General features: G+C 40.9%; 1 protein-coding gene across 4 annotated transcripts in view; it reads right to left on the reverse strand.

The window, feature by feature from the left end:
- TTC7A (tetratricopeptide repeat domain 7A) overlaps positions 1 to 25,276 on the reverse strand; it is a 210,366-nt gene that overhangs the window by 108,982 nt on the left and 76,108 nt on the right. For all 4 annotated transcript variants that reach the window (XR_012632911.1, XM_074897068.1, XM_074897066.1 and 1 more), the window contains 3 exons: positions 23,025 to 23,082; positions 19,650 to 19,722; positions 11,066 to 11,226 (listed from right to left, as the gene is read on the reverse strand). Coding sequence is in view for 3 of the 4 variants with exons in the window: in XM_074897068.1 (XP_074753169.1) it covers positions 11,066 to 11,226; positions 19,650 to 19,722; positions 23,025 to 23,082 (292 nt within the window). In the remaining variant the exon portion in view is untranslated. The remainder of the gene's footprint in view (positions 1 to 11,065; positions 11,227 to 19,649; positions 19,723 to 23,024; positions 23,083 to 25,276) is intronic.

Raw genomic sequence — 25,276 nt, forward strand, 5'->3', positions numbered from 1 at the left:
CCACAGCTAATGAGCTGATTAAAATACCCCTGCAGCAGCTTATTTAGATACTGTCCTTCACAATATCATCATAGGGCTTCGATAATTAGTTAACATTGCAGAAGTTTAATATGCTTTATTTCTACATGCCCCAAAAATTTAACTGAAAGGATAAGTCAAGTCAAGCTTGATTTGCTCTCTTCCTTTCTATATCTATATATATCAGTCAATCCTTTTTAAAACAACGAAGGCTTGACTCAGATGCATTTTGCCTCTGCAAATTTTTTTTTTTTTTTAAATTGTAAGAAATGTAATGGGTCTTTGCTCAAAAGCGGTTTTACATACGTGGGACAAAATATGACTACCAAAACTAAGAAATACACACTGTCTGGGGCGGCACAGAAAGAAGTAACACTAAAGACCATACTTACATTTCAGATGCAAGTTTTCGTGTCCGCACACAGCAGACACACACACACACTTGGTCATCATTATCCTACAGGATCTCCCTTCCTCTTCCTCATAGACATTTTCCACAGGACTAAGCCCCTGCTATGCAAAACCTTGACGTTTGCAGGTGGCCAGAGAAGTACAAGGCAATTGCTGGTTGCCACTGAGAAAGAAGCAACATAACCTCAGAGTTGCTGGTAGAGCAGGCTTCAACCCCTATTGTATCTGAAAATTATCTGGTGTGAAGGCTACAAAGAGTGTGTATATATTCAATCTTTTTTAATATTTTTTTAAAGTGGACTTTAAAAATAAAACCTTTCTCCAGTTGGCATTTCCAAACAGAAAATGTGCAGCCTCTTGATTAAGATGTTACATAGCTTATACCCCTGGCAACAAAGGAGACTCCAAGTACTTCCATCTGCTTTAACATTAGATCAATAAACAAGAAAATGTACCATCCATTTTAGTTTCAGAAGAATGTTTCTAATTGAAAGATAATGTAGTATATGTATCCTGACTCCTACATGCGTATATAAGAAAAAGCATAATTCACACAAGCACTTCAGATGCAAAAAACCCCTTCCAAATAATAAGCTCCCAATACTACTGTGCACAGCTCTGGACAAGTCTTTCTACAGAACAGGACTATAGCAGCAGCTCAGAAAGGCAGAGGAAGTCTCTGAGCTCTCCCTCTCCAGAGCCATTCCTTCCAGAGGTGTAGAAGTGCACAGATTAAAGCAATCCCAGGTAGATTAAAAATCCCCCAGGGGTGAGATCAGCACAGCTGGTTGGCAGTAGCATAGACTACCCCAAATGAACACTGGCTCCATGCCTCTTACCAGTGGCTTCCTGAGGTGCCCGTTACTAGTAGCTTTGTTTCAAGCCAGTACATGGGACACCAAAGCCCTGAGGATTGCTCTGTCCATTAGCATGTGCTTGGAAAAATCTCTGATTCTTTTGCTCTCAGAGTCTCTGTCTGCTACCTAGTGCTAGTTACCACCAATGCTTTGCCTGCCTTGCTGGCAGTTGCTGTAGCTTGATACATTGAGGTTAGTCAATGCCTAGCTGAAAAGCTGCTGTGCTGTTCAAGACAGTCCACGGGGTCCACAAGGCTCAAGAGTGCAAGCGCAAACAGCTGGGCAGTTTGCCCACACAGATCCACGTCTCTATGGAGACTCTGCCACCAGCAGCCCAAGGAGCTGGGCTGCCACTGGCCCAGACACAACCATGCAAGCAGCAGCCCCAGCAGGGCGGACATACCCTTTGCAACCGGTGCTCCCTTGTATGCACCTGCTGTTTCTTGCTCCTGGTGAGGATGGTCTGGCAGCCAGCATCTATTGGTTCTGCATCATTATTTGGCAGGGAGTGCTACCCCTCCTGGTGGGGCCACAGCCACTGGCACGCACATGCCGGGATGTACAGATGCCGCACACTCCTCTCTTCACGTGCCATTTCTGCAATGCTGTGTCATGGGGGACCCTCCAAGCACTTGTGCTGCAATGATCTGGGGAGGGCTGGAGAAGGCTCTAAAGATGATCCTGATGCTTGCATTGTATCCCTTTGTTTCATGTTGAGTTATGTCATTCCTATTTTGCTATATTGCACACTTAACCATTACTGACATTTATTAAGCCAAGTGAAAGATTTTTTTTCCCTTTATGCCTCAACAGACCAAATGCCTAATTTTTGAAGAAGCAGACAAAATGACTGGTTGCTGAAACTTGTGAGGTGGGAGGCATGGCTTCCTCCTTCACTCAGTAGCATAGGTGCTTGCAGTTCCCTTGTCCACTGACCATCTCTCCTGTTAGTTAGACAGCAGTGGCATGCTACCCTCTCAGCTGGGTTCAGAACCCCACTGCACTACATACTCTACCAACAATGGAAAGACACTGACCTTGTCCTGAAAAAATACAAGAAAAACTACAGAATAATCTGAAGTCATTGCAAGTGCTCAGATAGTAGATGCAAATGGCCAGATTCCATGAGAGGAAAAAAAAAAAAAAGATGTCCAGGAGTCTTTTCACTGTGAGTTTCAGTGCAACGGTTTACTGGTATGATCTTCATTTGAGGTGCTAGTTATCAGCCTCCTGCCACTTCTCAAGTTGATAGAGCCATATGGAGTAGAGGTCACTGCATTCATTTCCCAACCTGCTAGATCCCCAGAAGTTCACATTTCCAGCCACAGTGCTTAAAAACACAATTCTATGTCATACTTACATAGTTCTGGGTTGAACTGTCTGTTAGTGTACATTGAAAGAACTGTGCTGATAGCTGTGATGCTTGATTAGACCATTTAGCTCTCCATCCTCATGTTCACCTTTCCTCCTAAAATACAGGCTGATGACAAACTTACTGAACTACATACATAACAGAAAGCTTTAAGCCAAGGTAAAAATAAAGGAAAGAGTAAAATGATTCAACATTATCTGTTTTGTGTTGTAAAAATGTTAGCATACTGAGAAATATGTCTGGACATTTTTAAAAGACATGTTGGTAATGCAGGATTTCTACATTACAGTCTCTCTCTCAATTATAGCATCTCCATCCATCACTCACTAACAAAGACTATAACATTAAGTGACATAAATACTGACTAATATCAAATAATATGATTGTGCCTGCTTACGTACTTGGTTCTGCAGACATTAACAACAAAGACAACAGAAGTTGCATCTAAGGTGCAATTATTACCAGTGTTTCAGAGAGTGAAGAGCAAGGGCTTTCCCTGTTTTCAGAAGGTAAAAGCCACATTTGTGGCTGAAAAATTACTATACTCTGTTTCTGTTCCCTGGTGCGTTCCTCCCTCTTTTTTTTGAAGAAAATAATAAAACCAAAAATATTTTATGCTCTTCTCATTAGATAGGTCTGTATGTTTGACAGCACTTTCCACAGAATTCACCTTCACTAGATGTACAAAGATGAAAAATAGCTGAGCAGGGCATTTTGTTTCCTCCTTTAACCATATAATGAAAGAGCCTTGAAGGAGTTCAGTTCAAGAAGGTTCTAACCACGTTTTCCAGCAGAACTGATGTCTGAAGCTGCTAATAAATGGTGGCACCCTATATACATGTGTAGCCCCACAGAAGGAAGGGCAAGTTTAGAGCTAGGCTTCCCAAAACAACACCACATTTCCCCTTGGTTCTCTTTTTTGACTGCAGGCAGCAAGCATGCCTCAGGTCCTCCTTCTGACCTCCACGACCTGAGTGCACCTTGTAGTTCACAAAATTGTCTGGTAGAAACACAGGGATCCCAAGCACCAAGTCCCTCCCTATCTTGGGTAACCACCCCTACACGCACGTACTATGGCTACACTCCAGCCTGTGGAGTTCCTACTGACAACTTGACTGTGCTGCCCAGATAATACACACATGCTATTTTTCAATACATTCTGGCATTCAACATAGACAGGGCTACTAAACACTTCCTTTGAATATAAAGCAGAACACCCTGCAGTTGTTCAAAAGAAAATGGCACTTAGCAGGGAGAAAAGTGTGTGTTGGGGGGACTAACTCACTGATATGGCAGATACATACAATACACTCAAGTGAGCCAGCAGGAACCAAAAAGCATTCATTTCTCCATCCAGGTGAGAGAGTACTGGCAAGAAGTTAATCACATAAGATATATACAAGTAGAGCAAAACAGAACTGACATTTTGCTGTTTCAAAAAGCAGCTTGTGCTGCATGATCAAAGTTTATTCTATTAATACCTGACCCATCAATGAAACACAAATTTTAAAGATCAACAAGTAACTTAACCACTTACCATTACCAAAATGGTTTGCTGGTTTCATTTTCTTCTGACTTATCAGTAGTCACTAAGCCTTAAATGTCATGTCAAAAACAAGCTAACAGCCCCAACAAACACAGAGCAAGGATCTAGAGGAAAACCCACAAAATCTGAGCTTGAAGTCTCAAACACAAAGTTACTGACAATTCCTTGTGGAACTTCATGTTTTACGCAAATGAATTGCTCTGAAGTACAGAACCTGTGAGTGGTAACTCTCATCTCAAATCAACCATGTTATTCCTGCATTTTGGGATTTATTCTCAAATTTCTGAAGTGAAGCCTGTACATTTGTAGAACTTGTGTCACCTCTCCAAAACCAGCATCTAGAAGCACTGCTGCTCACTATAATGGTCTTAAACGAATGGAGACAGTAGCCATTTACTCAGGTGGTAGAAAAAAAAGTTAGTTAGTTATGAAAAAGAATTGATTTTTCGTCCAGAGGAAGGACTTGAACCATTGCTGCTGAAGTTAGAAAACTGCATAGCTGTTCCTTCTTTTCATACAATACTATGAAAGTAAGTCTGCAGTAGGTTTCCTCTCTGAGCTCTGTTTAACTCCTTTTATTCATATCCTGAACCCTGTGCTATGAGGGAATGGAATTCTCTCCAGGTACCACTGAATCCATCCATATAATTTTAAGATGAATAGGTATGTACACTAACACAAATCCATTGCTGGCACAAACAGACACGAACCAGCTAGGGGGATATTTCTTCCTGCTGCATTAAGATGGTAGATAGAAGGTTATCATGCTCATCTGCTGCATTTTTGACTTAGATCAGACTGTGATACTTAGAAAGGGGTGCATATAACTGTTTGAGCCTGCCAAAATGGGAATCCAATCTCGGATACAGTAACAGAAGAATTCATTTGTTTCTTCATCATACAGGGTAATAAAAGAAGAAAAAAAAAAAAAGCTAAAAAGTGTGGAAATAAATCCAAACAACTTAGATTTCATTTTGAAATTTTTTTTAGCTTTAGGTATCCCTGTTACCATTAATAAGAGTCAAGAGACTAGCTTAAAGCCTTCCCTTCACGTATCTGGCATACAAATACTCAGTATCATTACCAGTTCCACAGAGTATAGTCCTGATTATTGCAATGTATCACCAAGATTTTTTTAGGTTAGTTTAAAAAAAAAACAACAAAGGATCATGACATGCCAACAAAAGCAAATATTCATAGTTACTATAGAAAAAAACCCAGCTCAACCCTTCTAACTCCACATAATACATCTCTCTTGTTTAAGCGAATCACAGAAGCCTAATATATGTTTTGTATTCTTGTAGCAGAGTACTGTCATATCATCCAAGTACATATTTCCATTTTTTATTTCTTTGTATTATTGTCTGAGGCATCAATACAGAGATAAAAACATTTGTGGGTCCCCCTCAACAGCCAGGGTGTGAACATACCACTACAAGAAGTCAGCTTACAAAAGCTCCACCCTTAAGACTTTTGAATATCCTATTTATAAAAGTTGTCTAGCATGATCAAATGCTACAGTCAAAATATTAATTTATTCCTGCAGATCCTCAGGACTCATATCCTTGAGGAATTCAAACAAAAAAATATTCTGAGAACTTTTAACAAGCTGTTTTATCACCATGTCCAGTTACAAGATGTACCAGGCTTCCTTGCCTCTTGATCAGCTGGAATCATATAAACAGTTTGATCTGATTTGCTAAAGCCATACCTCTGAGTGAGGTCACCACCACTTTGGTGAGAAAAATGGTAAAACCATTCTACAGCATACACAATCATATTACTTCGGGGTGAGGTGGGAGGTACAACTATCTTGACACAAAAGTTGTAGTATGGACTAGGCCTTGCACAAAGGTGCGCAAACTGTTGACTGAGAGACAACTGACTCTTTATTCCCCATTAAGATTATAGGCAAGAAGACAGTTCTACTTTACAGTTGTCAACAATACTGCAGTACTCCACTACTTCCCATAAAGATATTGCTCAAAGAAGGCATGAGCTGTTTATTTTAAAGACACAAGAAATAGCTTAACAAGTAATGGAAAAAGAATCTGAACTGGAAATGCCAGTTTAATCATGCATTTTGAGATCCTGATTTTACATTAGGGTTTCTTTAAAACACCTGGTAAATGACATTGCTAATACACCACAGAATAGCTCTCCCTACACTAAGTCTGCACCAGGCTACCACAACTAAATCTTGGCAGACCATTATTTCACACGTCCTTAATGAAACAATGTAGTAGTGATGAAGTCAAGGACATTTGCTGTCAGTAAACCACTTCTAATCTAGAAGAGGACTTTGTATTTTGAGGGCTGGCTGTAGTAAAAAAAACCCTTTCTGCTAAAACACCACCAAGACACCACACAGAGTTCCCCATGCAAAGTTTACTACTTTTTTATTGATGGTCTCCCAGATGCATATTTAATATTTCTTGGCCTTCTGAGCTTTTTTTCACTACATTTACAGTAATTACTTCTGTGATAGCAAATATCTGGTTAGAACAAAAGAGTCTGCATTTGACAGCTACATTGCTCCAAAACACCAACCCACCTGCTTCTTTTTGAGTCTCTATGTGTAGAATAGCAGTGCTTCTCAAGTTTTCTGTTGTTTCTCTTTAAAACTAGTTTTGAAACTCTGAAAGCAACAGAACAGTGACTTATAATTTAGGAAAACAGGAGTATTAGCAGGTATTCATTTAAGAGAGTTACAACTCCTGTGCCACATGCAGTACTGCTACAGATACAAAACATTATCCACCACATTGGACAGTGATTAGATGTTGTTGCATGTTAAGCCAGAACCGTGTCGTTCTAATTTAATGGGCAGACATCCATGAGACAAAAACCAAGCTGGCACACAGCAGAACAGGGTCTGATAAGCAATCTGGGAGCAATTATAAAGCAATAAAGTATCCATAAAATTGATATCCTTTTTCCAACCTCAGGCGAGGTACAGACCTTAGTTTTTTTCCCAGTGCTGGGAGCTAACCAATTAGAGCTAAAAGATGACCAGAGAACAAAACAGTCTCTGGAAGAGTGGGCAAGTCAGGAGGACAAAATCAATTTTACACAAGCAAAATGGGAAAGATGAAATATTATCAGCTGAAGATAAAGGCCATGTTGGACAGGTTCTGTGGTGGGTTCTGCAGGCTGCCAGATCTATGGGACTTATGCATGGAACATTGTGAGGTGTGAATACAGGCTTTAAAGAGGGAAATATTCTTCTTTCTAAATAAACAGTGCATTATTTTTAGAAGATCACCTGGAGGGAAAGAGGGGTGCTCACTAGTATTATTTCTTCTGGGTAAAAGATCTATCCCTGAGAGAAGCCTGGGGAGGTAAACATAGCCAGACCCAGGTAGAATGCTGCCCAAAAGGCTGGCCTTTGAGTTGGAAAAAAATTGAAGGAATCCATCTTAAGAAAGGCTCACGATCAGCATCACTGACCTGGAGGGGAGATACCTGATGCTATCAGGAGTCTTCTCTCACAACTGTGCTGAAGACAGTACTTTGAAATATATACCAAAACCAACAGTTGGTACTGCATTCATTAGCTTCTTTTAAAGCGTACCAACACTGACAGGATGTAAAAACACTAAGCTTTATGCTGGGCAGTCTGCCTTTGTAGGAGTCAGCAATTTTGGGGGTGATACCTGCCATGTTGCTATTATTTCTGTCTTACACAGTCATGGCAAGGCAGTGCATTTGTTGTGATTCACTCCATCTTGCAATATGGCCAGCATAGCTAGCTCCCATTCTTCCTCTATCCAATCTTCTTCTGTCATTGCTTGAGAGTACATCCAAGTGCCCAAATTCAGTCATTCACTAACTGTAATTTAATGCATTTGTTATTATATGCTGCCTTTCAAGCAGAAGTGATCTTCCTAAGTTCATGTTTCTGAACAATTTGTGCTTCTGAATATCCAGCTGTTCTTCACCATTCTTCTCCAGCAGGTTGACCCAAAACATTCCAGTTTATCTCTCACTGTATTGACTGTTTAGTTTTCATATTCATCCTCCCCATGCACCATATTGACAAGTGAAACGTGAAGTAAATGTTTTAAGTTTAAATACTCCAACAAGGGGCTCTTCTAGACACATTTGTGTCAGTATTATGGGGTTCATGCCAAAGCATGCGGTATGTTAGCTGAGCAATGCAGTTTATTTACTCCAATTGCTTCAGCCACTAACCAACTACGTGACATCCTGAACAGTTACTTCTTTAAAATATATAATGGAAGAATTTAATACAAAAATAAAAACCAGGAACAAACTCATCTTAATTACATGCAGTCAGAGACTAACAAAACAGTATGAGATGTCTGTAGTTTGGGCCAGCTAAGACCTTGATTTTTTTTTAATGTATTATTCTTTCTTTTGTTTAGGATATACATCCAGGTAATGCTTACTTTTTTTGCCATCTACAGAGCCCTAAGATCCTTTAATGCAGCTTTCATCTTCTTTTCTTGACACACCGTCAAACTATTCTTCCAAAAAGAGTTGTCTCTAGGAAGGGAGCCCCCAGGCACCACATTACACAGTTGCCTGGTTCATATCAATGGGAATTGGGAAAAATAATCAACCACTTTTAAATACAGTTTTAAAATCATGCAGTTGAACTTGCCTATCCTATTTACATGAAGTCTCCTGTAGTGATCCCATGCAGTAGTAAAATTTACTACAATTTCTGTAAGGCAATAACAACTGGAGATACACAATAGCATCATGTCTCTCTCCCTTCAAAGAGGTTTTACAAAGCAATAAAGCCCTCCTAGCATAAACTGTACTTCAGACCTCTAGAAAGTCTGGAACAGTTTCAGATTTGGTACAAATTATAGATGTATTCTGTTAATCTTCTTGCTTTCCCCTCCTCAATGGATTCCTGTTCTTCTTTTTCTTTAGAAATGCTTTTTTTAAAAATGTTTTTTAAATTTTTTTTTCTGTCTTGCAACCCTGATACTCCTTCTCCATTCCCTCACCCATGAGTTATTTTCTGCCTGGTTTAGAGAAAGACTCACGCTGAGACAGGCTAGTCATAGTAGCAGAGGCAAGAAGCCAGCCCTTACTCCTGCATCCGTGTGTACCTGCGAATGAGCCTCATTGCCAACTGGGTTACATACCACAGTGCATGCAGACACCAAAGAGGGGTTCTTCCAAGAGCGCACACTCTAGCAAGTCTGTGTCTAGAAGTAAGCACGAACCTGTAGCTTTCACTAATGATATTAATCTTTTCCATCAGAAACAACCTATTCTGCGACTCCTTGCAAAGGTCTTTCTGCACATGAAGATTGGCACTCATATAAGCATAGGAGATAATATTCTTTTCTGCTTTGGGGAAGTCGTATTACCAGACAGCAGAAGAGAACCCACCCAGCAGCCTTCCAAGCTACTTAAGCACACAATGTTTTCTTTTTTTGTCCTCCCCTGAAACATAAATTATCAGTAAGTGCTGAAGTAAAGATCCAGGACTTGATGGACCAGTTGGTTGATCTGACATGGCAAATACTCTATTCCTCACATAAACAACCACTTTCTTCTTCCTCTTCCACCTATCTTACCTATCTTTGAGCATTTGTAGCCCTCTATAAATATCTGACCTTTGACTGTATGACATGAGGTTTTTTACTATGCTTATTACTTTCAACCCACAAAACACAATTTAGCAGCCACTGGAATACTGCCTGTTTCAATCATACCCATGTTCATGCTCTGAAGAGATGTTGGCACCATTTTAAGAGCTTTTCTGTTACTAACTTTCACTTTGTTCTCAAAGATGTGCACTCACAGTCTTAGTTCCATATACAAAGTAACTAACCTCAAAAAAAACGGCAGCAGAGCTGTGATGAAAAGCATTGTATGTTGATATGGCAGCACAGTTCTAAAAAATCCTAAAGCATTCAAACTGATATTTAGATAGCCTCAATCTCACCTGTGACCTTCCTCTGGTCTAGTTTAGACAACATCCCACTCAGCTGCTGGACTATACCTGTGGAGGCTGCTCCCTCTCTCCACTGAAAAAGCAGGCTGTCTGAAGACAATGCTGCATGGGTTTAAAACATCAGTTAGATACAGGCAATTTTGAATGGATGCTGGTCTCCATCAGTGCAACAGGATTTTCTGCAGTTTGGCTGAGAAACTCAGTTAGTATGTGATCACCAGAAAGTATTACAGTAGCTTAATTTTTGCACAGAACAGAAAAATTCATTGTTGTGAAATGTCATGACAGTAAATCGCAAAGAATTCAATTAATCTTCCTTGGATGAAGGACTGTGTCAAATGTAAACCAGTGGAAACCTCTGGCTCCAAGAAGTCTGTGCTAGTTCAAACCTGCTCTTAGGCAGCCAAACCATCCTTTCAGATACACATTCTTACAGCCTGTGATTTTCAACTGATATTTTTCCCCAGCAGTGCTATTGCAGCAAGCTGTCACACATGAGCATCAAAAGAATGGTCAATACATGAAGAATTTATTTGTCTTTAACCAGGAAGTTTACCAAATACAAAATTATTTGTGGTACAGACATCATCATAGTTGTCTCACACTCACATCTCCACATGTAAAGTGACATATGAAAAAACCACAGGGAGATATATGGGAGAAAACACCATCAGCACAACACAGCAAGACAAATACTGGAAAAACAAACAAGGACAAGGATTAGTTTTAAAAATGGAAAGACCATGAAGACAGGAAATCAGAAGAATACCCTGACTTGTTTATCTTCACAGTACACCCAGGAGGAGAGTGACACACCAGTAGCACACCTCATTTAACAGGCTCCTTGTGTATAACTGAGAACAGAGTTAGTGAGCAGATCATTCCCGACTAGATGTATCGCATCATGCAATAACTCTTACCTAAAGCTTTCCGGGTATTCAACAACAGCCATGTTGATAACATCCAGTGCATGCTGATAGTGCTTTTGAGCTGAAAAGAGGAGGGCCAGTAGATGAAGTGAATTCATGTCATCTTTGCACAGTTGCAGTGCTTCTTGAAGATGTTCTATAGCATCAGAAATCTGGGAGGGGATGGGGTAGAAATAAAAAGAGAACACATTTCTCCTTAAGTCCTACATTATATCCCAAAGGCAAGAAAAATATAGTAATTAGAATTTCTGAAGAAATCCTACTGAGGCACCTTTGAGAAAGACTTCTACCTGAACAGTTTGCCAAAATTAACAGACTGAACTGCCTGAAAAAACATACACACTCTAGAGAAAGAGTCTGCAGCATTACTAAATCACTGCTCGTAAACAGGAGCAGCAAACCTGATCCAATCAACCCCCTTCTTACTTTGACATGGTGTTTCTATGCTGTAAACAGCTCCACTACAGAGGCCCAATTGTCAACTCCGTTTTCGAGGATGGGTGGCTTGCTCTTCACCTGGGGGAGAGCATTACACATCTCTGCTGCATATTGTCTCTTGTGATGATGGTTGTACAAGGCCTTTCATGATTTGGATCAAGAACATAAAAATTAAGTTTGAATGTTCAAGGGTAAAAGAGTCAAGATTCAAAATGCTGTCAGAAAAAGAAATATCTTTGCATGCAGTGATGTAAAGAGCAGTCCTGACACTCACAGCAACAGCATGTCATTAGAATCCAGTCTCACTTGGCAGAAAGCTTAACATCTATAATGAATGCAAGTGTACCACATGCTCTTTGTGACCCAATACCCTATTTTAGTCTATCTGTTCAAAACGGAACTTCTTAGTTGATTTTATTTCCTTTGGCTATCAATAAGTTTTATATAGAGGATTTTCTTTAAGATTCCCTAGTGTCTGAAATTACTGTTACTTAAATTATTCCAGATCTGTGTTTGGCCCTGGAAGCCTGCAGAAAACAAAAGAGAAAGATTTATAAATTTATTTTCCTCATATATACTTTCCCTCTCCTTCCCTTAAGGGATGAAGAACATAGTTCCTTCTTTCCTACTACAAGAACTTCCCACCTAACAAAGCTCTGCAGATTTTCTCCTGCCTTGGCATACAACCAGTGTCAAATTCCCACTGCCTCCACAGATCACTCAGGAAAACAGGTATCACATAACTAAGGAAAGCAACAATTACACTGCCTGAGTTACAACAGAGGTTGCTGTTTATCTAGATTTCAGGTATAGTTCTGTGAGCATGGTACATATTTTGTTCATGGGACAACTTCATCCTAATGTCCAAGTGATATTTCACTCCTACCATGCATATGCAAGCCAAAGTAATTAACTACTCTATTAATGGTGACTCCATGCAAATCTGGAGATCAGTGCAACTGGCTCCACAGACATAACCCCAAACTGGCAGCTGGCCCACGGCTTCAAAACTGCTGAACGTGCTGGCTTAGATTCAGGCTGGGATATAAGACTGAGCGCTCAGCTTTAATGAATTACTGCTTGTCAGTGGAGCCACTTTAACCACATGTGTTTGCCTACTGCAAAGGTAAACACATTGGCTTAAATCACGAATGTTCCCTCAGCAGCGTACTAGGACACATTTTCTTACAATGTAAAACCACATGCCAGGACACCAGGCATGAGACTGGTGGGCCCAGATCTGTCTGTCCATGAAGTTCTTCAGTAGGTATACTAGAGGTATATATATTTGACTTGCTCAAACAAAGCTGCTATCAAGACTCTTCTTCAACTTAGGACTAAAAACACCTCTTATTTTTTCTATTCCTCTGTCTCAGACTGGCACAAGTAGTCATAAAGAAATTCCAAGTTCGGTGAAAAATAAGTTCATTAGAAGAAAATCTGTAAACTAAACAATAGGATGGGGCTTTGAGCAACCTGTTCCACCTGACCCTGCTTTGAGCAGGGATTGAACTGAATGTTCTCCAGAGGTCCCCTCCAACTATTCTATGATTCTGTTCAAAGACTTGCAAATGTGATCCTGATTTGCAAGTATGAATCAGACAATAATACTTGCAACTAGTGTCTTTACTGAGAGACTTTGAAATTGTAAGGATACCTTACTTGCACGTGAACATGCAAACTAAGTCACTGAGACTTTGCTTTATATGTGCAAACATCTGATGATCACACAACTGCAAGTTCATAGCCCTAAAAGAGGCCAGCTATTAAAGCAGCTCTCGGACCGAAGCAGCACAAAAGTCAGCCATTGTCACTTCTGGAAACCTGTGCCTGCTGAACAGGCAGTCATGTACTGTTGAAATAGACATAATCTAAAATAATTTTCCCCTGTTCTGTAGCACAGGGCTTGCAACAGTTACATCTCATTTCAGTGCTTCCCTCTAGTACCATCAGAGTCACAAGCAATGGCTGTTCTTGGAAGCTAATCATGCTTTCCTGACACCTGACTGTTCAACTAGAGCCCAAAAAGATTCCTTAGTGCTGTAACAACATTAGTAGCCTACATAGTACTGCTGCATAATTAGAAAGAGTGGACAAAACATAGATAAGAAAAAAATAACCTTTAATAATATGAAGAGACTCTATTCCTTTATGGAAAACATTATACAAACAACAACCTGTAGCAAAACAGATGCAATGAAATACAACCCCTAGAACAATAAAACCGAGATATTTGGCAACAGTCAACAAACTTCTTCTGAAAAGCAGAGATCAGTCTATTGACAGATGCCACAGCTTATTTATTTAAGTAACTATAATATGAGAAAGATGGAAGCTGGCAGCCCAGATGGCACCCTAAAACTTCAGGGCTGTATCGGAAATAGGCTGCCAGTTCAAATTCCCTACAAGTGCTGCGCTTTAAACTAATCTTTTTTTAACTGGACTGCAAGGCTGAGTGGGGCATCCAATTAGAAGATGCTATGCTTCTCTGATTCATCTGTCTGTTAATAAATATACCACACATGTTCTGCATAGCACACAGGTATATTCAGATCACCCTGATTATGAAGCAAAGATACTGCAGTAAGTCAGAAATAGCATCTTGCAGCACTACCAAAATAATGTCACAATATGGATTGTTTAGGCTGCCAATTATATAAATAGGTTTTAATTCAATAACACTATATGTTTCCTTAAAAACAATACTGGGATATTATAATTGTAGGTATAAAAAGGAAAACAGTATAAGTGTTAAAAATAATACCCAACAGTAGAATGTCCTTGCATATTTAGAATGGTAAATGAAACAGCATCTTACAATAGGAAGTTTCAGGCCTTGTAATTTCACATCAGTTGTGAGTTACAGTTAATTAACCATTGAAACTATCCTCTCCATCTCATTTTATAGCACAGGGATTATAGAAAGGAGAAAGCTTTATCGACTGGGAAGAGCTTCCATTGGAAACGGACTTGCTACAGTCCACCAGAACTTCAGGAAAGCAGACAGGGACTCACCTCTGTGTTATTACTGAATTCTTAATACAAGCTGGGTTTGATCACCAGAAAAATCTAGACTAGGACCTAAACAGAAAAGTAGCAGGTTGCTGTTTAGCAGAGGAGGCACTAGCTGGTCTGGGAGAAACACAGACCAAAACTACCCACCATCCAGCAGTTGCTGAAAGAAGCCCCTCTCAATACCTGCTAAACCAGCACTCCCCTCCTGGGGCAAAGAAAAGACAGCAGCATCACCTTCTTGAAACCAGAATACAAAGTGTAGTGAAAACAACTGAAATATTTTCTCTCGTGTCTTAACCAATGTTTACTTTATTTTTACATCCAGACACTCTAGAAGGCAGTAGGTGTTTTTTGGACATTGCCACTTGAAACTTCAGGTCTGTTGGCAGCCCACAGATGAAACTGGTAGGTGAGATCTCTAATTCTCAGCTGCTGGCCCCTGGCTGTCTTTTCCTTCCTATTTTAATGCAAAGGTCAAATTAAATAAAGTATTAAAATGGTACGAAGCCCCCATGTGTTGTTTTTATGTATCTGATACTGATTTACATGGCATTCAAGGTCAAAAAAACCACTACCACCCAAAACGAGAAGGGAACCAGCACTTAAAATTAACAAGAGCACTGACTCTCTAGAGTCATTTCCATAGAAACTGGCCTGCTAAAAAACAAGGCAAGGCATTAAAATCAGTGAGCTTTAAAATGTTCATTCTACCTTGTTTTTGCTTATCCAAATGCTGTTACCACAGAAACAGGAGAAGCAGCCGAACCAGCCGCCAGGAGTTGGGAGTTACAAGTCATTCGTCAATCGGCTTGGCTGGCTGCCAGGCAGGCGCTGCAGGTGGAGATAACCACCCGAGCAAATACTGACCTTGGCCTTACGGCACTTCAGCTCTGGGGGAAATCCAGATTGAGACCAACCTTACAGAAGAGGGTATTCTAGTCTCTATTTTGCTGAAAAATCCACCCTAAAATGCTGTGGGGCTGGCCTAGACCCTCCAGGAGTCACTGAAGTCCTTCCAGTGATTCCAGTGATCTTCAAGACACAGACACACACACACAGAGAACACCATCATCATCTTTCAGTCTGGTTGCCAGCTCCATGAAAATCTTTTATTACTATTCCTCCTCTTGTCACATCCTTACTGTGAGTCAGAGGGAATCTTATATTTTTCCATTTCCCCTTTCCCTTGCCCAGTGTTAACAGAGACAAGTGCTTTTGGAAATATTTTAGAGTCTTACAAGAAAGATGAATTGCTCCAACTTTGCTTGGCACTCTACCGGTCAGCTGCCTGTCTTGCTTTGTTCCATGAAAATGCTCTTATCTATGCAAGCTGATACCTAGATTTTTTTCAGTGTTGGGTAAGGTTACCTCATTTACTGACCTTGACTATGGAAACAAAAAGGCCTATTTGTCAAGAATAACATTCAGGTATTATATTATAGCCTGATGTGTAGGAATGGTCTCTGATTTATTGGTACTGTAGCATCACCTGATGAAAGTCCTAACTGTGACATTCAATAGTTAATGCAATCTATAAAAAAAAAAAAAAGGTATCATTTATCTTTCAGTTAATCAGAAAGAGAATATATTAGATACTTCAAATAATTAAGGATATTAAAAATGCATTACCAAATGTTTATCATTAAGTAAACTGGCAAAAGAAGAGTAGGATATTTTACAGCAGTCTAAAAATAAAGTTGTCTCAGGTATCTCCTCTCTCTCCAAACATGCATTAAAGATTTATATCTTCCTAGATGGAGAAGAGCAGGAGCAGCATTGCAGGGGTCTACATAACACACCTAAATCACACATGTGTGGCAGCAGGGGCAACTGGCAGAACATCAAGGATGAAAATACACAGGTGAGGTAGACAGAAGAGAAAGTGAATATGAGACTGAATGTAAAGAAGAGGAGGGAAGGGAAATGATGAAACGAGACATATGAAATAACACTGTAAAAACAGGCTACACTTGGAGTAGTCCAGTGAAGTTCCTGCTGACTGGAAAAAGGGAAACATAAACCTCATTTTTAAAGATGGAAAAAAGGAAGACCCAGGGGCTACACGCTAGTCCACCCTGTGTCCACGAAGATCATGGAGTAGATCCTGCTGGAACTGTGCTAGGGCACATGGAAAATAGGGATGTGTATGGTGACGGCCAGCATGGCTTCACTAGGCAAATCACGCCTGACAAATTTGGTGGCCTTCTACAACGGAGTTACAGCGTTGGTAGCTAAGGGAATGGCAACTGACATCATCTACCTGGACTTGTTTGAAGCATTTGACACTGTCCCGCATGACATCCTTGTCTTTGAATTGGAGAGACATGGATTTGGCAGATGGACCATTCAGTGGATAAGGAATTGGCTGGATGGTCGCACTCAAAGAGTTGCAGTCAATGGCCCAATGTCCAAGTGGAGAGTGGTGATGAGTGGCGCGCCTCCAGGGTTGGTATTGGGACTGCTGATGTTTAACATCTTTGTTGGCGACACAGTGTGGCAGGTGCATCTGCCCAGTGAAAATACGGCTTATTGGCTGCTGAAGTGTAGCAGCTGTTGATTGCCTTTATTCTCAGGGCCTTACAGTAGTCCCAGCCTTTGGCCAACGGGAGCCGCTATTGACTACAGGTCAGATTCAGCCTCGGTATAAATGGAGTCCCCTGGGGGAACCATTTTGAGCTTGTCCCCTGGAGCAGCACTCTGTGGTTGAGTACTCTACCCTTGGGTGGGGATACTGCCCAAGGAAACTCCTCAAGGTGTCTTGGGTTGGGATGCTGCCCTGAGCAGGTCCTCGAGGTTGAGAGCCCTCACTTGTTAGGTCAGTGATAGAGCGTTTTGGGTTGTTGTTAAATCCTAGGGAGTGGTGCTTTGTTCTGCGTTTTGAGTTGTTGTTAAACCCTAGGAAGTTGTTCTGTTCTCTCACAAATGTTTGAACCTGTAATTTACAGAGAGCTAGTTAATTGTGTTAATAATATATTTTTAATTTTTGGCGGTTGGTTGTTTATTTGAGAGCCTCTGTAACACATGGACAGTGGGACTGAGTGCATCCTCAGCAAGTCTGCCAATGACACTAAGCTGTGTGGTGCGGTTGACACGCTGAAGGGAAGGGATGGGCCATCTAGAGGGACCTGGACATGCTGGAGAGGTGGGCCTGTGTGAACCTCATGAAGTTCATCAAGGCTAAGTGCAAGGTCCTGCACGTGGGTCAGGGCAATCACAAACACAGGCTGGGCGATGAGTGGATTGAGAGCAGCCCTGCGGAGAAGTGCTTGGGGGTGCTGTCAAATGAAAGACTGACTATGAACCAGCAGTGTGCTCATATTGCATCCTGGGCTCCATCGAAATAAGTCTAGCAGGTCAAGGGAGGTGATTCTCCCCCTCTACTCCACTCTCATGAGATCCCACCTGAAGTACTACATTCCAGCTCTGGGGCCTCCCAGCATAAGACAGACATGGACCTACTTGAGCGGGTCCAGAGGAGGCCATGAAGATAATCAGGGATCTGGAGCATCTTCCTTATGAGGACAGGCTGAGAGAGTTGGGATTGTTCAGCTAAGAGAAGAGAAGGCTCCGGTACTTAAAGGGGGCTACAGGAAAGATGGGGAGGGACTCTTTATCAGGGGGTGTAATGATAGGACAAGGGGTAACGATTTTAAAGTGAGAGAGGGTAGATTTAGATTAGACGTAAAGAAGAAATTCTTCACTGTGAGGGTGGTGAGGCACTGAAACAGGTTGACCAGAGAAGCTGTAGGTGCCCTCTCCCTGGCAGTGTTCAAGGCCAGGTTGGACGGGGCTTTGAGCAACCTGGTCTAGTGGAAGGTGTCCCTCCCATAGCAGTACGAGTGGAGATAGATGATCGCTAAGGTCTCTTCCAACCCAAACCATTCTATAGTTCTATGAAAAAGAAAGGGTAATGAGTTAAAATGGAGTAAACCAGTCACTGTGAAAACAACAAAGAACCAATGACCAGAAAAATCTTGATTTTATTAAGCATAGCAGTGAAGAGCTGTAATGCTTTTGCTCATGGCAAGAAGCAGAAGAGGCAGCAGATCAGACAACCTCCCTAAGAGGCAAAAGCTTTGAGAGAAAGAAGGGTAGCTGGATATTTTTTAATGAAAGACACTGAGCAAACTGCACCATAAAGCAGCCAGTAGGCAGATGATAAAGTTAAATAAGCCATTTTAATTATCCTTTCTTATTGCAGGCTTCCTCACAACACACTGCTCATTATGAAAGTGTTACAAAAGTGACATTATCAAGAGCGTGCTCTCTTGGAACAATTAGTTTAACTTAATGAACACGCAGGTCCCCTAATTAGCTCAGGAAAGTAAGAAGGATCCAACTCTTTGACTCTGTAGTGTGGACTAAGGAGACAAAACTGCAGCACGCAGAAAGCCTGCCAAAGAAGGAAACTATGATGATGAAATTTCAAATCTAGCTAGAGAAGCATTTAAAAAATAGAGGCTGCTCCAATATACTCTGGCTTTTAAACAGAAGGGACAGAGAAATAAAACACATCCCAATCATAAAAAGAAGAGACAGAAAACTAAAGCACAGCCCAAATGTTTTTTTTTTTTTTTTCTGAAAGGCAGTGCAGTGTATTTTCTGATCAGCTTAATTTTTTATGAGTTAACACCTGCAGCAGCATTCAAATGCCAACTAATCCCACTCGCTGCAGAGCTCCAGCACCCATCAAAGCCTAACACCGAACGTGCCCAAGTATGGAATAAACCCATCCCCAGTGCAGAGAGTGTGTGATCTGGCGTGATGCAGAACCAAGCAGTAATGAGAGAGCCTCTGGAGTGGCCTGCAGCAGGACACAGCATGATACCAGGGAACAGGAATAAACACACCTCACTTGCCCCACACAAAGTTGCTCCAAGAGGGAACAGCACTGCTCAGGAGTTAGAGCCAAATGCATGCCCTAGAGAAGGTGATTCCATGTGCTATAGAATTACTATTTAAAATAATAATAATTAAAAAGCCTCACATGAACATATTCTGATTGCTTGTTATCAATTACAATGCAGGAAGGACCCTGTTTAGCAAGTCTGTGTCCTGTTCCAATTGGACTGTCCTTCTCCCACCCTCTCATGACTCAGTGGTTGACAATTATTGCACATACCTGTCTGACAAGAGCCAGCTGCAGTGACAGGTAGAGGATGATTTGGTGATCTTCTGGGGCCAAGTCACGTGCTCTTTAAGGACAACCACACAATGCAAAAAAAAAAGTGACTGTTAGATCGTACTTTGCAGAACTCCTTTGCCATGAGTCACACACAAGCACAGAACAAACCCGTCCTCTCTCACACAAAACTATTCCAGTGATGGGGCAGCACACTGAAAAGATGACAAAAAGCAGATCAATGCTGGCCTGGCTAAGCCAGGCTCACAGGAACAACTGCCAGGATGTTATACAACTTACATGCTACTTCATTAAATGCCACTCTGTGTTTTGGAACTTGGATAATTGATACGGAAAAAGTAGCTCTTAACTCACGACAAACCTGTTAAAGCATTATTTTAAGTAATTTAGGTAAGGAAGATAGTTGTCCAACTGCTTCCTATATTGCCACTTTCTTTTCAAACAATAGGAGAGGGTTAGGTTAGCACTGAAAAAATAACAACTATTTCTGATATTATTGTGACTATGAGCATGTAGAAGGCTAAAGATCAGGATTCCATGACGTGAGCTGGTGCTCAAACACACAAAACATCCTCCACCCTGCAGCTTCTAATCTAATTGTTGACAGTAGACTCCTAATTTGGAAAGGGAAGATACTGAGGGAGGAATAAGGATTTGATGGCAGGAGCTGAGCCTGGACCAAAACCAAGCTCCTTACATCTCAAGCTGGGACCTCTTAGATATTACCTTCTAGTCCACCGCAGGCAACAGTGTGTTCTGCAGTGATCCCTTGGCTAGTGAAGGCTGCAGTGGCTCCACGACGAGATGTACAGGCCCTTCACACAGGCCTGTGCAAGGGAACAGGGATGGACAACCAGGGCAGAACTGTCCCTGTCAGACTATGCTAAGCATGAAACTGCAGTCTGAGCTTGCTAGTCTGTGGAGAAGGCAATAACAAAGGCAATGTGAAGATAGTGTTTTGGGGACCTAACCTAGGAGCACTGGCTCATGCCACTCTGGCAGCCTAGCCCAGGGACCAGTGGATTATCACCTCACTGACCCACAGAGCTCACTCCTAGCACTGCAGCAGAGGTAAGTCATTTCACATGGGAGAAGTGGGGAGGAGGAAGGTCCCCATAGCCAAGTAACATTCCTCACCCCTTTCTGGGCTGTGTTCCAGGACACCAGGGAAGCCTGCACCTGCATCACCCTGCCCAAAGCGAGCATGATTAACATCCTTATGAGGGAGAAAGGAGAGGCTGACAAGGCTCGTGGTTAAAAACCATGCCAGAACTATTATTTTGCTAATAATAAACAAACAAAAACCAAAGAACTACTTCAGGAAACAAATCACACACCATTTTAATGGCAGCCACCTCTATTGGAGTTGACCTTTAATGGTTCTAGAACAAATTAATTTAATATGGACTGGATGTATCATGTAACTCTGCAAGTCAAGGTAGCACTCAAGGATTCTGAAGCAATGACAAAGACATCAAGGTGTAATTGGTACAAGCAAGTCACAAATTTCTCCCCCCACTTAAAAAAACCCTAACAAAATCCCAACCCCACAACAAAAATAAAACCACCTTCAAAAAACAAACAACAGGACTCCACAAAATAGAAGCCAGCTTTGCCCTAAGCTGTTGGAGCAGGGTAAGCCACCTCTTTAGCAAGCAGATCCTGTGAAACCTTCAGTAGCCTCTCCAACAATAAATAACAGGGGAAAGTTCACATGGGTGTATGGGAGAAGAGATTAATGGTGCTTTTGGAAAGAAACAAAGAGTTGTTACTTTACTGTTCAATTTCTTCAAAAGGTATTAGAAAAACATCTGATCCAATCTTCCAGCTGAAAAGGCCACTTAGAAAGATGGCTATAGGCCAAATCATGGTCTGAGAGATTATACATGTACTTTAAAAACAGGTGAAAAACAAGGAAGAGTAAAAAAAAAGAAAGAAACCAAACTAGGACATTTAGGAAGACATTAGCAACCAGCTCACTATCACTACATCCCTGTTGGCTGAAGTTTGAGTACCTAATGTTTGGCTAGAAGCTTGTCTGCTTCCTAGCTAGAGTTAAGATACCATGAAAACAAGCCACAACTGGTGGGAAAGGTCAAAGAATAAAAATAAGTGCAGTTTAAAAGCACTGCATCACGGCAATTACATCAAAATTGGGCAGCAGTAAAAGTATTACACTGGAGTCCAAGAACTAGTGCGACTTAAAAGTCTACTCCTGATCTACAAAGTGATCGAATAAATGGATTTTTAAAACTTTATCTTTCAGATCTCCACAGGGTAAATATCCAGAATTACATCTGTGATTTCAGCTTACTACATGCTTTTGCAACCACCGCAAAACCAGTGCAAAACAAACATGCGACTCCTTGCTTAGCATCAGAAAAACAGCTAAGATCCAGTAACATTTTCAACCTGCTATATCTGTACTTTGAGATACCAGAGATCCCAAACTTTTTTTCACTTTTGTAGTGTATTTATGACCACACCAAACCCAGAATTAGACACTTCAGCCAAGACTTAGACCATATAAGCTTCCATTTAGTTGTCATCTGATATCTGCAGGCATCAACATTTACAATGTTAACTGCCCAAACACCACCTAGTGTATTTTGGGTGGTATAACTTAGTTGTAACAGGGTCAGGAAGCTCACACCTCACCTTCCTACCACAACAGAACTGACAGAAAAGGTTTTTAACCCAAGAAGTTTTGCTTGAGGTAACTGTAGTTGCAGAGGAGTTTAATTCACAGACACTTTCAGGGCCAAGCTACTGTATCAGGCTCCCCCAACAAAATACAGCAGTGAAGAACAGGTGGTGGCGACTGCTTTGTACCACTAGCTTCATAGGCCCCTTTTCATAAAACAGCTCATGTAAACACCCATTAGGACAGCAATCATCCCCTCCCCAGTAAGTACACTAATGCCAGGTCACCCCATAGCAACCTACACCCTGCTGGTGAACATACTTTGCCACCACAAGGGAATTAGGAGTTGAAGCCTGCTTCACACAGCAATGGAGACAAAACTAGCTTTCCACATTTGCTTGCTGGCATCATGTGAGGAAGTGGCATCTCCCAGCACTGTAGATCTCACTGCAGCTGATTTGGGCTAAGGTTATTACTGTTTAGTGGCAGAACAGGTACTCTTACCTTTGGATATGCAACCAAATAATCACTGCATTTAGCCATTTCAGGAATGGTTCTGCCAGACTATTGCTAAAACCTACTGAACTGTTTTTAAACTTCCAGGCAAGGAAGCCTTACAACAAAGGAAAAAAAAAGCATTAAACCCAACAATTACTCTGAACTCATCCAAAAAAATACACAATGCAAGTATCTGCAAAATTCCTACTCACCTCTCCAAAGTCTGAAGTGCTTTCTTGTTTAATTCATCCTGAGTGCCCTTCAGAGTAGCTGTAGGACAAGATACAATCCCATTTAAGAGTTGATTTCAATGTTTCAGATTAAATATTTACATGTGCACAGAGCATTTCAAACTGGGAGCATAAAAACTGTGAAAATCTGGTGGTGTGTGTGTTCATGACTGGAAAACATGCCGTTTTGTTTTGTGTACAGCACAAAACCAGTATTTTAATCTGAATTATCAATTTAATTTTTGTTAAAGGATCTTCCAACTCCCTTGCCTGAAAGTCAAAGCTTTTTTTTTTTTTTTTTTACATATGCCACTGAAGGGGTCCAGGAGAAGGGGACATATGCTAACTAGATACTAAGAGCATAAACAGGCCCTCTGCCAGATTGGTGTATATGCTAAAAGCAGTAACTAGCAGTATATTCTGACTCAGATACAGTCCATCTCCACCACCATCTTCATGTAGGAGGGTGTTGCAGGTTGAACAGGGAACACCAGGAGCCAAATTTACAGCTCTACAACAAAATCTTTGACAACACACCACCTCCCTGGAGACAACAACAGACTTTTAGACTACCCCAGGTGCGGTATCAACCACTAATGCCCTCCTTGGTGCCTCTAATTGCTTGACTAAAGGATCCTGCCCACTACACTTACTTCTCAATGTGTGAATTAATTCTTAGTCAAAAACATAAGAGGAGAAGAATCAAGTTCTTGTTATGCAAGGGTATCATAAGATATGATCAAGAGCCAGGGGAACAGATCCAAAATATCAGGAAAGCTAGAGGTCTTGTTATGGGTATTAAGTTTTCAGATTTTGCAGAGCAGTTGTTTCTTGTTCTGCCTATCCTGAATTCGAGAACTACTGGTCAACAGCACCAAGAAGAGATGAGTAGTCAATCCATGAGCAAACACCCACCTATTATTATATTTTACTTCATATATCAAGTTGATGGAAACTCCAGAATAGAAAGTTATAGTAGTATATACCTAAGCAACAAAACCTGATAAAATTCAAGCATTCTTAAAAGTTACTAAGAGGAAAGAATTGTGTTCTTCTACAAGATATACAAAGGTAATCAGTTTCTCTGGATTCTGTAACACACTAGTGAGTGAAACTTTGTAAGTAATTTTGCTGAAGTAGTTATAGTGATCAGATCTTTTTATTCCTACATTCTTCCGACAGTTCTTCAAAAGACCAGGCTCATTTGGGACAAACAGCAATCTTCACAATTTCCCAAATCATAAAGATCAAAAATTGCTTATGCCACAAAATCTACTTAAGTAGTAAAAACTGAACAAAAAATTTGTGGTTTAAGGAACAAATGTGAATATAGGAGGTTGATGCAAAATGCAGCATTAATTAGAAGTAGCTGGAAATACTTTACTCTCAATAGCCTTAAACTGAGTATTCAGGTCTACTGCCAAATACTGGAAAAAAGGTAAGAGGAGGATAATTTAGGGGGAAAAAAAAAAAAAAAAAAAAAATCAAGATTGATGTAAACATAAAAATGCTTGAGGCAACATTGGAGAGGATTTGATCATCAAAAAAAGTAATCTCAGATTCTTTTTCTCATGGAAACTATAAAATTCCTTATGTAAGCTGAAGAGCAGTTCTGGAGATGCAACAAAATGAGGAAGAAAAAGAAATTTTACTATTTTGCCCCCCCAAATGAACATCAAATGGAAAGGCTAGGAGAACTTTTAGGTTCCACCTGGTAAGACATTTGACTGATGTTCAGCTTGTAGTCAGAAGGAGCACAAAGTATGTTACGGGAATGAAGTGATTACAACTATTGGCTTTGCCTCTGCACTACTGGGAAACAGCATGTGAGTTCCACCTCCCACAATATGAACTACACCTTCAGCCACGACTAAGTTGGAAATCTGGTTGTACATCTCTAGACTTGTGTCTGACTTGGATAAACATGCTGAAATTTGTGTCTGACAATACTCAGGACTGCTGCTGCAAGTTAACCATGCCATTTATAGAGCCTTTACAGCTAAAGCAGATAATTTTTAAAAAAGAAAGAAAAAAAAAAAAAAGGCAGTGAAAAGTGATTTTGGAAGGATGCATAAAAAGAAGCTTGGCCAGCAGGTCAAGGGAGGTGATTTTCCCCCACTGCTCTGCTCTCATGAGATCCCACCTGGAGTATTGTTAGACCAGGTCAAGAGGAAGGCCATGAACACAGTTAGAGGGATGGATCACCTCTCCTATAGAGAAAGGTATAGAGAGCT

Source organism: Athene noctua, chromosome 1, assembly GCF_965140245.1.
Source record: "Athene noctua chromosome 1, bAthNoc1.hap1.1, whole genome shotgun sequence".
Classification (NCBI taxonomy): Eukaryota; Metazoa; Chordata; class Aves; order Strigiformes; family Strigidae; genus Athene; species Athene noctua.